We start from the raw sequence: 14,809 nt of genomic DNA, 5'->3' as shown, positions 1-14,809 counted from the left end.
CTTCCGGAACACAGCTCTGCAGAGATCTATTCCTGCTCCATGCCCACTGACTCTGCTGCGTTGCCTTGGCAACCAAATAAAACACTTCTATGTGTGCGGCCGTATCATCCTCAATTCCGCAAATCCAGGGCAACCTGCTCAGAGGGCGGCGCCTGCCAGTCAGTTGGTGTTCTCCTCTCTCTCTGGCTCCGTTCTGCTCTGATTTCTTTTTTCACCTCCCAATTACCTCTGAATCCCCTGCAAGCACTTACGTGCCATTCCTAGCACACCTGGCCTTGAGTCAAGAAACACCCTTGTCAACAAGACAGAGGCTGGAAGGGATCCTGGGGACGAGATGGCTGGGATGTCTCCTCTCCTCTAGCCTCAGGGGGAGACACCAGGGGCTCCTGAGCCTTGAAGATTCTGAATCTAACTGCAGTGTCTTGCAATATCGCCAACATCATGCATTCAGTACTTCAATATTTATTGAATGCTGGTTGCATTTCAGGCACTGTGCTGAGTACAGAGGAGACAAGACACTTCCTTGACCTCATGGACCTTATGTGTGCTACGAGGCCAGAGGGTAGCACTGGGGACTCTGGGAGCCTGAGGAGGAACAAGTGGCCAGCTGGCTTGGGATTTGGGACAGAGGGCTGACTTCCTGGAGGAGTGAAGGCTACACTGAGACCAGAGGATGGGTTGCAGTCAGCCGTGTGGGCCAGTTTCCCAGTTAGGCAGATGGTTCCATACTTGCCTTCTCTAACACTGGCAGGTGGCTGATACCCTCAGCTGGGGTGGTTTGCTTCAGGCACCCCGGGAGTTATTTGCCTTATTTCTCCTGTCTCCAGGCTAAAGTTTTCCTGTTAGCCTCTCAGGGAAGAGTAACAGTGAATGATCCAAGCTCTCTCACCTCTTCGCTTGGCTTTCCATGCTGTGCATGTGAATGGCAGCCAAAAGGCACATTTTCCCAAACCAGCAGCATTGGGACCATGATGCCAGGACTCACCACCCAATGTACATGCCTCTCAGTGTATTCTGAGGTTTGCAATCCTCAGTGTCGTGGGTTTCTATGAATGGTTAAGCATCAGACCATTTGCATTTTAAAAAATGCAACCTCAACAATTGCCCCAAACACAAATACAGGAATGCTCAGTTTTGATCTGCAGCCCTTTCCTCCCATTGTGTTTTCTTATATGAACATTTATTGAGCACAAGCCTCTTACTTGTGAGGTAGAGAAAACGGTAGCACCTGTCTCAGTGGGTTGTAGAAAGAATTAAGTTTAAGTGAGATTCTGTAGGTAAAAGTGCTGTACCCAGTGCCTGACATAGTAAGTCCTTTGTTTAACATTTATTAACCGCATCATAATTATTACTTTACGTGGATGTGTCCCAAAAGACCATGAGCTCTTTAAGGGAGGGTTTCAGCCATTTTGGTGAATTAGTCAGTTTTCCTGGGTCTCTTCCACGTCTACATGTTATTAAGGATCATATCTTATTTGCTTTTGTTCTTCACTAGAGCCTGGCAAAGGGTCTTACTCATAAAAGGCATCCTGTATATGCTTGTTGAATGAATGAGGCATAGGAAAAAATAATAATGCCTCACACTTACTGTCATGGAGTACCATGCGTCACACCCTGTGCTAAGAACTTCACAAGAATTATCTTGACTTATCCTCCAAATGATGCCACGATCACCGTTACCCCCGTGTCTTCAGTGTAGTAAAATGGCAGGCTGACCGCAGTCAGTGTAGTAGTACTTTCTGAGATTAACCTACCTGGATGAGTGCAAGCAGACAGTTAACCTTTACTAGGAGCTTATACTTTGTCCAGACCCTGTGCTAAGCACTTTACAAGAATCGCCTCATTAACTCCTCCCAAGAACACTATGAGTTAAGTTTCCTATTTTCATTTTGTAGCAACGATGCTCAGAATTACTAAGTAACTTGCCCAGAAGCACACAGCCAGTATACATTTATGAAGAGCCTTTGTCCTGAATCACAGCATTATCTTTTTTTTTATATATAAATTTATTTATTTATTTTTGGCTGTGTTGGGTCTTTGTTTCTGTGCGAGGGCTTTCTCTAGTTGCGCGAGTGTGGGCCACTCTTCATCGCGGTGCGTGGGCCTCTCACTGTCGCGGCCTCTCTTGTTGCGGAGCACAGGCTCCAGACACGCAGACTCAGTAGTTATGGCTCACGGGCTTAGTTGCTCCGTGGCATGTGGGATCTTCCCAGACCAGGGCTCGAACCCGTGTCCCCTGCATTGGCAGGCAGATTCTCAACCACTGCGCCACCAGGGAAGCCCTCACAGCATTATCTTGTTTGCTTATCTCATTGGAAGTCTAAGGTCAGAAGCAGCAGAAAACTGGAATACATATGTTAAAAATGATACTAAAACACCTACTCCTCTTATTCAGAAAAAAGTTTTAAATATGTGTGTATATGTACATATATATATACAATCACATACATGTACGCACACACACGGGGCAATGAGGAGTTATTGTTTAATTGGTACAGAGTTTCAGTATGGGATGATGAAAAGTTCTGGAGATAGATAGTGGTGATGGTTACAAAACAATGTAAATATACTTAATGCCACTGACCTATACACGTAAAAATGGCTAAAATGGCAACCTGTATGTTATATACATTAGATACATGTGTGATGTAGGTTTGTCAGCATGAGAGGTGCAGGGGCCATGTTCCTACCTGAAGTAACTGCCTTCCCTTCATGTAGGAGGCCAGGTCAATTTAGCTCATAACTCAGGAGCAAATTCTTCTAGTGCCTCATCTTTTCTGTCACTGGTATCCCTGGGACTAAGTGTACATTAACTCAACATGAAGTGTTTCCCCCATGATCAAAGGAGCACATAGAATTTGTGATGTCTGATGCAGGAGTTTGGCCATATATGCAGAGGCATTTCCTATCTTCTTAGGGTTAGCAACTCATGAGCTAAGTGGTTTTGAACCTGGCCCATTGTGTTTTCTGGACAGTACTGTTTGTCACCCAAAAAGGTATTTAATAAGGTGATTCCCAACTAGAATATTTCAGTATGCCTACTGTAATAAGCTGCTCATTCCTCACATAGCTTTGTCATGGTTCTATCCATAAAGAGTTCATTTCTGCATTATGAAGGGTTATTCCATGATGCCATGAAGTCTACCGGAGACATGAATACATTCATTATTTATTCATCCATTCGAAAAATATTTGGGGGTTCCTAATCTGGGCCAGGTTGTAGGCTGGGTACTCCAAGCACAGTATTGAGACACAGGACAAGTTGCCTGTTCTGCTGGTGTTTGGAAAAAAGATTGGAAAAATGACAGAGATCTGAGGTGAACTCAGCTGCTATGTGAGTCCTGGAGTCTGAGACCATGAGCATTCCTGGTATGGGCTTCCAATGGTGTGAGCTTTCAGGACAGAGCCTGGCATGTAGCAGGCACTTAGAAGTAGTCTGTTGAATGCCCTGGCTTCTGACCTGGGGATCTAGAACGGTGTGACCCTGGGGGCGGACACAGACCCAAGTTGCAGGAAGCAGCTCACGACAGATGGACTTGTCTTTCCTTGTCCTGTGTTCTCCTCCTTGCTTTGGGTGTGCTGGCTCGTGTTCCTGCAGGCTAGGGTTGTCAGGTAACCTGACCATTTCAGTGGAAAAGAGTGGCTCTGTCTGCCAGTGAAGTGGAGACTGCTACTCAGTTACCCAGTGAGCTCAGCCATCTGCTTGGAGCAGAGGTATCTTGTTTGGCTGCACTGAATCCATCAGGCCACATGATGACAGGTAAGCAGTTTGGCTGCAGAGAGACTTTATTACAGAGTAACTGACACATGCCTTCCTAGCAGTGGTATTGAAGCAGGTAACAGGTCACCCCATCTCCACTCCATCTGTTTCCTTCTCCCTCTCTTCCAGCTTCCATTCTGTTCAAGATATCCTTGTCCTGCCCTGACTTTCCTAGCACCCACATGCCCAGAGTAGACCCTGCTTTTTCACTCCTTGACCATGTCCTTCCTGACCATTAAAACACCTATTTTTTGTAGGAAGTTTCTTTTTATTGGCCAAACTTCATTTCCCTTAAACTGAACCACCTCCTCGCCTGACATTTTCATAAACCATCATCTTTTGTGTCTAAGCCTTCTTAATCACTTTACTGGGTTATAATTTACATACCAAAAATGAGCTTTTTAAAAATGTACAGTTTGATGAATTTAGACAAACCTATATCCACCACATAAAACATTTGCGTTACCCAAAAAACCACTATAGTTTATAGTTTTGCCATTTCTAGAATTTTATATAAATGGAATCACACAACATGTACTCTTCAGTAAGACATTCCTTTTTTCATATCTTAACATTTCTAAAATTGGATGTATCTTACAGTGAACATCTAACATGGTAATGCTTCTTTTCCCTTAAGAGCTATAACTAAATAATATATCTTACAATAGATAATATCTTTAAATCAGGGATATGTTATATATATATACACACACACATATGTTCACATATATATTTATTTATGTATGCTTAGACACATGTATCTAACTAGTTGGTTTTACCATTAGACGGTAAGCACTGGGAAGGTAGAATCTTTACTTTGCTGTGTGGGTTCCCAGTGTACCTATAGCTGACTACTGACAGAAGCTAAATAAATACTGCAGAAGGCGGTGATAGTGAGTTTCAAACAGTTTTCCAAAAATATCTTCTAATGACAAGAGCTTGCCTAAAACTCTTCTTGGCATGAGTCCACAGTCTCTAACCACAATAAAGGTTCTCTCTGGGGGCTTAACTACCTCTGCATTAGTATGAGACAGCATTTCCCCAAATTTGTTCCATGACAATTAACACTACTCAAGGTACTAATGAAAGGAGACAGAGGGGAGTATCACTGTTACAGAAATTTGGGGAACGGTTCTTCTTCTTATCTACCACTTAGAGATTCACAGCGCATGAGCATGCTAAAAGTGCTGAAAAGTCCTGCGGCAAAGAAAACATGTTTGGCTCTGTTTCAGTCCAGGTTTGTTTGACCCTGGAGCTTTAGGGAACATCCATTAATAGCTTACAGAATACAGTTTGTGAAAGACTGTCATATAAGCATGAATTTAAAGATAAGAAAGAAAGGGAGAAGATGATGAGATTGAAGAGAGTTGTATGTGGGCTGGGCCCAGCTAAGCCCAAAGCTATGTAATGGTGCCTGGAATGGGATGGATGACGATGCTCTTTCTGAGTCAAGGGCCGAACAGCACTTTCCCTCATTCCGTAATCTTTTTATAGTATGAAGGGACATGTGGGAAGACAACCTAAGAGGCAACAAGATGACACACAATATGCGTTGACTGATCCGTTAGGTGACATGCCCCAGCGCATGTGCTGGATAATTGAGGTTGAGTGAGGAGAACCTTCTATCCCAGGCATCTGCCTGGGCCATCCACTGGGGGTCGAAACGCTGTGTTTGTCTACTGGCCAGATACCTCTAACTGATGAGAAAACTGAAGCAGGTAATAGAACGGTTTGCTAAAACAGAGAGAAGCCCACCTGCAGGAATTACCCTGATCATTTAAATGATGGTAAAATCCTTCTCCGAAATAGCATTGACCCAGTACACACAGAGATGAAAGGACATCAGAGCGGGACCAGTAAAAATCAGGCAGAGACTCAAAGAAATGTATAAGGGCTCCCTTTCATTTTTAAAAATATGATTTTAAACATCATCATACAGTGAAATTGACTTTTTTTTCTCTTGGTATATATTCCTATGAATGTTAACACATACACAGATTTATTTAACTGCCACCACAAACAGGATACAGGACAGCCCCTTCATCCCATGAAATTCCCTCATGCTATCCCTTTATAATCCTCTCCCAACCCAGAACCCCTGGTAACCACTGAAAACCACTATTTTTCATCACTACAGTTTTGTCTTTTCGTGAAGCCCCTGTCCTTTTGCTATCTCCTTTGCTTAATTTTTTAACAGAAGTCTCTGCATGTTTATGTGTGGGTGCAAATCCAATGCCCCAAGCTTTCTCCTCTATTGTTAATTTTGTTATTTAACATTTATTAGCATCTATTATGTACCATACTATACTAAGCTTTTCACATACATTATCTCATTTTAATCTCACAATAGCCTTCTGATATATGTACGCCATTATTATCCCCATTACACAAATATGGAAACTGCAGGTCAGGGAGGTTAAGTGACTTGCCTGAGGCCTCATAGCTCACAAGTAATTGAATCCCAGCACAAACCCAGCTCCATTTGACCACAATCCTTAAACACTAATCAGTAAAAGGGAGGGAACTGTAACTAGGAAGGAGGTCCGTGGAGAGAGGGTTGGGAGCAAAGCCAGTTTGGGGCCATGTGGTTTTTTAAAAGGTTTGCATATGTGGGTGGATCTGGGGAACCATCTGGGTCTCCTGACTTCTCAACCTCAGCTCCTACCTTTATGTCTTCCTCCACTTGCCGCATCCAGGCCTTGCTGACCCAGTGGCATCTGCCTGCTGTTTTCAGGGGCTTGGGATGGTTTTAGTCCCATTGTAAATTTAGCAGAAACCACCGTCTGTGTCACAGCTCTGCCGAAGGACACAGCAGCTGAAACCCAGGAAAAGGGGCTGGGCGCCTTCTGGTTTCTACCCAGCCTCAATTCCCTCATGTGCCTTCTGACCTCATTTTGCCATCTCAGCTGCTTGCAACACCAGCTGAAAAAGTTTCTAGGACACGGCCACCTGGTCTGTGTGCTGTAGGTGGCAGGTGTGTTCTTGCTGAGACAGGGCAAGTGAGACAGGAATGTGTGTGGTTGGCATGTTGTTTAACAAAGAAGGGAGAGAGTCCTGCCCTGCAAGGCCCAGGGCGGCAACGTTTGTATTGGGGATAGAGAGATGCAGAGGAAAGGAAAACTAGACCTTAATGAGGAACTGGTGATGCTGCGGAGGTGCACCAGGTTGTTGCCCTTTGTATGGTGTCCTGCTGAGCTGCCATTTGGGGAAGTGACGCTGGGTAGCACGTTTTCTCCTAGAATCAAGTCCTTGCTCCTAAAGGGTCTTGGAAGTGAGCTGCCAAGTCAGCGCATGCTGGGAGAAATCACACACCTGAATCATGGCCCCAGATCCTTTGGAGACACACAAAGCAAACCAAAAATGAGGGTACCCAGGACCATCTCTGGAGGACACTCGATTAACAAGGGAGTGAGAGATGTGTAATTTAGACTGGAAAGTCTTGAGTCGCTTTAATAAGAATAACAGCTCATATTTATTGAGCTTGTAATAGGAACCAGTTGCGGTGCTACGAGCTAACTGACATTAACAGTTTCATTTATTTCTCCCCACTGACGCTCTGAGGTAGATACTACTGTTATCTCTAGTTTATAAAAGGGGAATTAGAGGCACTGAGGTTTAAGTGATTCATCCAAATTACACAACTATCAAGGGGCAGAATCAGGATTTGAATTCTGGTATTTTTCAAACCTAACTTTGCAAATTTTATCTTCACTGCTTTCTTGCCTTTTTTCTATTTGTTCTTAAATAAATTTATTTATTTATTTTTGGCTGCATTGGGTCTTTGTTGCTGCCCGCGGGCTTTCTTTAGTTGTGGCGAGCGGGGGCTACTCTTCATTGCGGTGCGCGGGCTTCTCACTCTGGTGGCTTGGCTTGTTGCGGAGCACGGGCTCTAGGCACACGGGCTTCAGTAGTTGTGGCACATGGGCTCAGTAGTTGTGGCTCGCGGGCTCTAGAGTACAGGCTCAGTAGTCGTGGCGCATGGGCTTAGTTGCTCCAAGGCATGTGGGATCTTCCCAGACCAGGGCTCAAACCCATGTCCCCTGCATTGGCAGGCGGATTCTTAACCACTGTGCCACCAGGGAAGCCCCTCTTGCCTGTTCTAATTCAGAAATCTTATTAAAGGATAACAGATGGAGGAGGAAGAGAAATCAGCTATACAGAAGCCCATAATCTTCTCGAAGGCTTGCAAAGTTCCTCTGGCTCACCTGCAGTACGGGAAGGAATAAGAGCCCGTGGGATTTGCACTGCCATGGGCCCTCCAGGAGTCTGTCGATCTCCCCTGTTGGCTTGAAATAATTGCGTGCTGTAGAAACCTACAGCCGTTTCTCAAGTTTTCTTTTTACACAATCGGCTTAGGAGGGTTTTAGACAGGTAGGCACAGTGGACTATTTTTTTGTCTCTTGGGCTGGCACCGTGAAGTGTGACTGTTGGTTCCACCCTAGTATACTGGCTGGCACAAAAAGTACCAGGCCTCTTTGAGCCAACAGAAACATCTTGATGAGCTTGTGGTTTTGATGAGTTTAGGAGAGCAGAACAGACTTTGGGCTTAAAAAGCTGCTGGACAGGAAGTTAAATGAACACTTTGGGAGTGCCACCTTAATATCGAGTCCTTTGGAAGAGGTGTTTTAGAAAATGGTACCCTGTGACAACAGGTTATTTATGCCGTAGTAGGGTAGTACTTGATACTTAGTATTATCCTGGCCTGGACTCATCATAGACTCAAGTTCAATAATAAGACCTATTACACTCTCCTGCAAGGGCTATCACTCCTGCTGTATTTTGTAGAATGCCTCATGCACGGCAGGGCACACTAAACAGTCAATAATAATGCTTACTATGATAACGACCTTCCTAATGCCTTTCATCTAAGGATCTCAAAGTGCTTTGCAAACACTCATTAGTTAAGCCTCACAGTGGCTCTCTGTTTTTGTAATACATTTTCCCATTTTACAGAATCTTAAATTGAGACCCAGCAAGCTTAAGTGGCTTGCCCAAAGACATACAGCCAGTTTAAATTAATGATAATGATGATACTTTGCATTTACACGGCATAGGTTTTCTAAGGTGCTATGAGTATGTTGTAAAGATAATTTTTACACTATCCTGGAGGAAGAGGGGTAGCAAGTATTACTAAGTGTTGACTGGATTGGGTAAACTGAGGCTGAGAGGGCAAGTAGGTTGGTGAGGGTTTGACTGAGGATGCAAGGCCATCACTCCGCCTCTCAGAACAGTGTGGCCTCCCAGATAATCCACAATTCTCTGAACCCAGGGACACGTGATCGCTTTCACACTTATAGGAAAGGTAGCTGTATTTGGGGGAGTAGAACAGGTTGCAGAATTACAGCCGTATTTACATCCAGGAATAGTTTGTTCATATCCCCATTGAGAGAGGCAAAAGAGATGACACGAGGCACTTGGAGAAAGGTAGGCTCAGGAAATGAAGGAAACAGGGGCAGTTGCGGGCTGGCTGCCAGCTCTGCTCTCTTGTAGAGAGTCTTCACTAAACCAGGTCCTGCCTGAAAGCAGGAGCCCTCAACGGCTTGGTTCTCCATTTCAGCCTCATGGCAGGACTCCAGTGCAGCTCAGAGGATGGGCACAACCCCATCACTGGCACCTTGGTCTGAAGTGACAGGTCCTCGTGAAAGAGTTCCAGGGACACGCAGCATCTTACTGGCTGTCTCTTCCGTTGGACCAGCTCTAGTTCCTACAACTCCCTGTGCCGGGAGGGGCCTGGGAATCCTCTGTGGTTCAAAAAGTAGGTAGCTGTGGATCCATCTGTTGCTACCTTTTCTTAGCAACGTAGCCACATCGAAAAAAGATGAAAGCATGAACAAAAACATGCGAAGGTGGTAGGGGACTTGCCTTTTCCCAGTCCCCTGACACTCTGAGTGATCGATGATACTCTGCCCTGCAGGGACTTTGCAGACTTTGCAGCGCAAGGGAGGGGAGAGGTTGCTGGGTCTTAGGAATTCAAAGGGAGATTTGCTGACCAAAGATAGAACCTGATGCTCTATAAACACAGCCTGCCTCAGAAAGTTTGCTCCGCAACCCTGACCCCGCCTTTTCCAGGCCTGTGGATTCTGATTGATGACTAGACCTAGGGCTAATAAGGAGCCTTAAACAAGGGCGCCAAGCCCTCTTCGGGAATGTGTTCACGCACACAGGCCCAATGGCACTAAAAAGTCCGCAGTGAAGAAATCACACCAATGCCCTGCTTCTTCCCGCTCTCATTTTGGAATGTTTCCATACACCCCTACTGCATGGGTGGCTTAAAGGTGCAGGGAACCCGAGGAGGGGTGAGCTCTTGGAAGGAATACTTTAGAAACTTGCTCTGAATGCACATCACAAGGCTATTCTTCTTCAGTGGGAAGGAATCCAGGGAAGACCCTCCCACCCTCCGAGGCTCTTCACAGCAGGGAGTCGTGAGGCTCTGCTGCCAGTGTTAAAGCTTGCTTCAGGTGGGACTTCACAGAATACCACTGAGACTTTCTAAGTATGCCAACCACCCAAGCCACAGCTTGCCATGTCCACGTGGACACACTGACTGCAAGGGTGACAGCAAATAATCCTCCTGGAGCCACAAGGACCACGCCCTTCTCTTGAAATGTCCCCTTACCCAGCTTCCCATATCCAGGTCAGATAGAGTCCTGAGGATGTGCCCACAAGGCTGGAGAGAGCGATTCACATTACAAACACCAAAAACATTACTGGGTGATCTCCCGGGGCTCTCCTGCAGCTCTTCATTTTTTTTTTATTGCAGCCTCTGATGTGTACTTTGTGTATGTTTTATTCATTTTGTAAAGTAAGACACACCTGCGGGGCTCCTACACACATCTATTGTACTTCACAGCCAGCCTTTCCTGTCAATCACTCTACCCACATATACGCTCCCTTCCCACGTGAAATTTGGGCAGTTAAGTGTCTTGATAACTTTGAACCATTATGAATGAGCATTGTCATCATGGCACTTTATGACTGGGAATGGAAAGATGGATCGGGGTAAAATGCAAACAAAACCTGACATTTGGAAACTTCTTTGAGATCTCAAAAGCAACAAGCAGTTAGATTTGTTTTTCTTTTTTCCCATCCTCTGTGCATTTCCCGTGCCCTGGTTTGGCCTCAGAACAGCAGAAATGTAAGACGAAAAATATAATCAAGAAAGCTTTCCTTGTCCTACCACCTTCTGGACGAGGAGCAGGGAGAACCTGGGAAGCTTTAACAATCTAAGCATTCGTGGGTGGATCAGATAGGCTCAGGATTCCACCAAGTCTCAGTATAACGATCACCGCCCACAGAAACTTATCCCCAGGGAATCCTCTGCAGGGGGTCTTTGAAATGTAACTAAAAGAACAGAAGCCCCAACTGCTGGTGCAGGCAAACCCAACCTCCAAGTGGACACAGTAGGAACAAATGAGATCTTTCTTACCCCATCCATGTGGATTCTGATGTTAGGCACCAGCTGGAAAGGGCTGCACTGCAGACCTCGGGGGTGAGTCTTGCTCTTCCTGCTGCCCTGTGAGGTCAGCACGCCAGGCCTGCAGAGGGAGCCCCCTCCCCCCGAGCCCTGGCCCGAGCGCACGCCATCCAGAAGGCGCACGAGCAGCAGGTTGGCCGGCAGCGCCTCGATGCTGCAAAACACCAGGGTCCTGCATTCGGGGCACCTCAGCTCTTTGTGGGTCTTGAAAATCCTCTGGAGACATGGTTTGCAGAAGGTGTGCTGGCAAGGGAGGACTTTGGCGGTGACATCGAGCTTTTCGAGGCACACGGGGCACTCCAGAAGATCAAGTAATGTCACATCATCCATTTTATTTTAAAACTCCAGTCCTGACCCGGAGGGGCTAAGTCCACATGGTCAGGTCAGCTGAGCCAAAGGGGCAGAGACTGCCTCTTGAGAGTGTCCGGATGCCTGCCGGTTTGAAGGAGAAAGGAAGAGAAGAAAAAACTGTGAGCGCTCGGAGAGGTGTATCCCACCTACATCCAGCCAGCGTCTCATAAGGCAGTTTGCAAGGACTTTGCTCCCGCACCCAAGTTTCAGATGACTCATTCTGATTCAGTGCTGGCAGGTATAAGCCTCGACTCCTGCCTGCTGGCTGATGTGAGGGAGCTGTCAGCACAGCCGGCCACTGGCTACTTACTCATTGCCTCTCGGTGTGCAAGGCAAGAGGGGGAAACAGAACTGGCCTGTTGAGGGGACAAAGCCACCCCGCTCTCTCAGCCAGGGCTCCAAGGGTGAAAGCCCTCAGGCAGTCCATCTGGGTCTCAAATGAAAGGCCCCTCAGGATGCAATTTCTCTGAAGCTATTTACTCTTTTTTTTCCCCCCTTCTTTTAAGTTTATCTGCTATGCACCATACTATAACAAACTGTTTACATAGATAAATGTATCTGAATCTCATGTAGTTGTAGAATTCTTTCCTTCACAATACATCTTCCCCCATTATTTTGTTCTAGCAATGTACAAGGAACATTTCTACTAGAAACTAATTTTCAAAAATTCTTTTGTCAACTCCAGGCCATGTGGCTTGGAAGTTTCTTCTTTTTGTTTTCTTTCTTTCCTCTCTCTTTTTTCTCACCTTGATTATCTTAGCCTCAGAGACAATAGCCCTCCCATAGGATAAAGTTGCACAGCCTGTTTTGTTACTTTGACAATGGTTCTCAGTTTCAGCTGAAGCAGATAGGAATTCTGGATTGTGGTCACAGCCGATAAGAACCAAGATGGAGCAGCGTACACAGGTGTGTGTGTGCGCCTATGCGTGTGTGTATTCTGAAAATCATCCTTGTCCCAGAAACAGTTTCCTTTCGGATGTCTGCAAAGAAGTCTCCCCTTTAGGAGAGTCTCCAGGGAAGAGGTCCCCGGCCCTCACAGCGCCAGGGCTTGGGCGAACGCATTCGCGGGAGGTTTGGCACGACAGCCGGCGGCCCCACTGGTGAATAAAGCAGACGGGACACACCAGGCTGAGAGCCGGCCCCGGCCTTCCTGAGACAACTCTCCAAAGATGTCAGCGCGGGGAGGTGTGCGGGGGCCACTAACCTTGAGTTTGTAATCCCGGCTGAGTTCAGCTCAGCACGGTTCTCGGTTGCCGCTCCGCCAGGCTCCCTCGACCGGCTTCCATCTCCCTGGGAGCTGCTGCCGCCGCTGCTTTGCAAACTTTTACAACTCGAGCCTTACTCACTTCAGGGATCGCTTTACTCAGCCCTGTTAACGCTTTCAGCGCTGGGCGCCGGCAGCGCTTTCCTCTGAGCTTACTGCTACTGATCCTTCCTTTGTGCAACGGAGTCGATTTCTGGGAAGAGATTACAGGGGGCCAAATATTTTGCTAGCTCATAAGGCCAAATATTTACAAAGTTCATATTTTCACCTTTCTCATTTTCGCTCCTTTCCCAGACGCTGAAACACACTCAGTTATAAACTGCCCCGGTGATTGTGTTTATTTTAACCTTGTATGAGGATTTCCTGAAAACGTCAAACGTATTAACGGTAGCTATGATACCAAAGATAAACCGGCCACCTAAAAAATACTGTTCCTTAAAAATCACAGTCAGTCCTTGAATTGTGAGATTTGAGAGGGACTTGAGTGATCTTTTTGCTCAATCTTTTGAAATTAAAAAAACAATACTGTGGTGGTCCAGACACATCCTTGAAAAGTCAAAGCACAGGAGGGCTTAAAGAAAAAGGAAAAGCAATGTCCCAGGTCCCCCCTACCCTACCCACTGGAGCCTTTTATAGCCCCAAATAATGCTTATACGTCTATTTCTTGATTTATCAATAGTATATTTCTTTTAACACTACAAAGTTACCCAATAAAGTAATAATGATCTTATTATTATTACGTAACACCAGAGTAGTGTAGCCCTTATCTGTGCCAAGCACTGTTTTAAATACTTTAACCGCACTAACTCATTCAATCCTTTTAGCCACCCAGTGATACACTATGCTCTTCTTACCCTCGTTTTACAAAGAATGAAATGGAGACTCGAGGTTAAATAACTCATCCTAGGAGTCACAGCTAGCAAGAGGCTGGTGATCTGGGCTCTCAACCACCATGTCATATGGTGATACCACTTTAAGGGGAGGAGAGATGTTTGAGGGGAGCTAAACCTCATCTAGGATGGCAGGAAGTCAAAAGATAATGACCCAAAGTGACCAATCAAATTCTCTGGCAGATGAGGCAGCTGTGCCCAGAGAGACTGAGAGATTCCCTGACGTTACCCAGTGAGTTAGGGGCAGAACTGGGACTAGATCCTGGGTGCTCTGCTTTTACTGTATCTTCTCTCTCAAACACAGGGATGACCATTCCTTATCATGAAGAAAGTACTTAGATATAACTCCATGGGAAAACCATAAGAGGGAACCAAGAGGTCTGAGAACAGATCACAGTGGTTTACAGGCTTTGCAAAGTTCTTCTGTGTCAGTTCTGAAAAAGCAAACATGCATGAGGCTCAAAACAGGGGGGAGCTTTGGGATGGAGCAGATGAAGTCATATGTTCTCCAAGCACAGGGGCCTGATTTGGATACATGTCAATTCCAAGAGATCACTTTCAATTCTTTTTTTTTTTCTTTCATCTCTCTTTTATGTAGGGTGTTTTGAACTTCAGCAACACATCCCACTCCGTTGCCTGTTTCCTTCAACTAATTTCTACTTTAGATTCTGTGCTTATCAGGAAGGCCCTGTAGTTCCAGACCCTTTGGTGTCCCTGCTTGGTAAAGCTGAGCTGTCTCCTCTGTGAGCTGTCCCTCAGTCCCCTCACCCCACAGAAAGGGCCACTCTAGTGGGAACTCCACCTGCAGGGGTGGCCAACATTCTCCCTCTTCCCCTCTCTTGTATTTTTTTGGGATCTTAGTTCCCCACCAGGAAGCGCAGAGTCTTAACCACTGGACGGCCAGGGAAGTCCCCCCGCTCCTGTTCCTAGACATACTCTGTCTCCCTTACATACCCACATCTGCACCTACACGTGCAGGCACACACATGTTTGCACAAGGACAAACATACTCATCATCTTAGTAACGTAACATTTATGCCTCAGAGCAGTGCTAAGACTTTAAACAGACT

The 14,809-nt window shown here is 45.9% G+C and overlaps 1 protein-coding gene across 3 annotated transcripts in view; it reads right to left on the bottom strand.

Annotated features, from left to right (window-relative positions):
* The window catches only part of SH3RF2 (SH3 domain containing ring finger 2), a 143,644-nt gene extending 130,637 nt beyond the window's left edge, over window positions 1–13,007 (bottom strand). Inside the window, exons 1-2 of one of the 3 annotated variants that reach the window (XR_012330900.1) lie at window positions 12,790–13,007; window positions 11,187–11,666 (exon numbers count right to left, since the gene is read on the bottom strand). Coding sequence is in view for 2 of the 3 variants with exons in the window: in XM_019924636.3 (XP_019780195.1) it covers window positions 11,187–11,564 (378 nt within the window). In the remaining variant the exon portion in view is untranslated. The remainder of the gene's footprint in view (window positions 1–11,186; window positions 11,667–12,789) is intronic. The other 2 variants (XM_019924636.3, XM_019924635.3) reach the window with 2 other exon arrangements.
* Between the last annotated feature and the right edge of the window lie 1,802 nt (window positions 13,008–14,809).

This window comes from Tursiops truncatus, chromosome 3, assembly GCF_011762595.2.
Source record: "Tursiops truncatus isolate mTurTru1 chromosome 3, mTurTru1.mat.Y, whole genome shotgun sequence".
Classification (NCBI taxonomy): domain Eukaryota; kingdom Metazoa; phylum Chordata; class Mammalia; order Artiodactyla; family Delphinidae; genus Tursiops; species Tursiops truncatus.
This window is presented reverse-complemented; position numbering and strand designations above follow the sequence as displayed.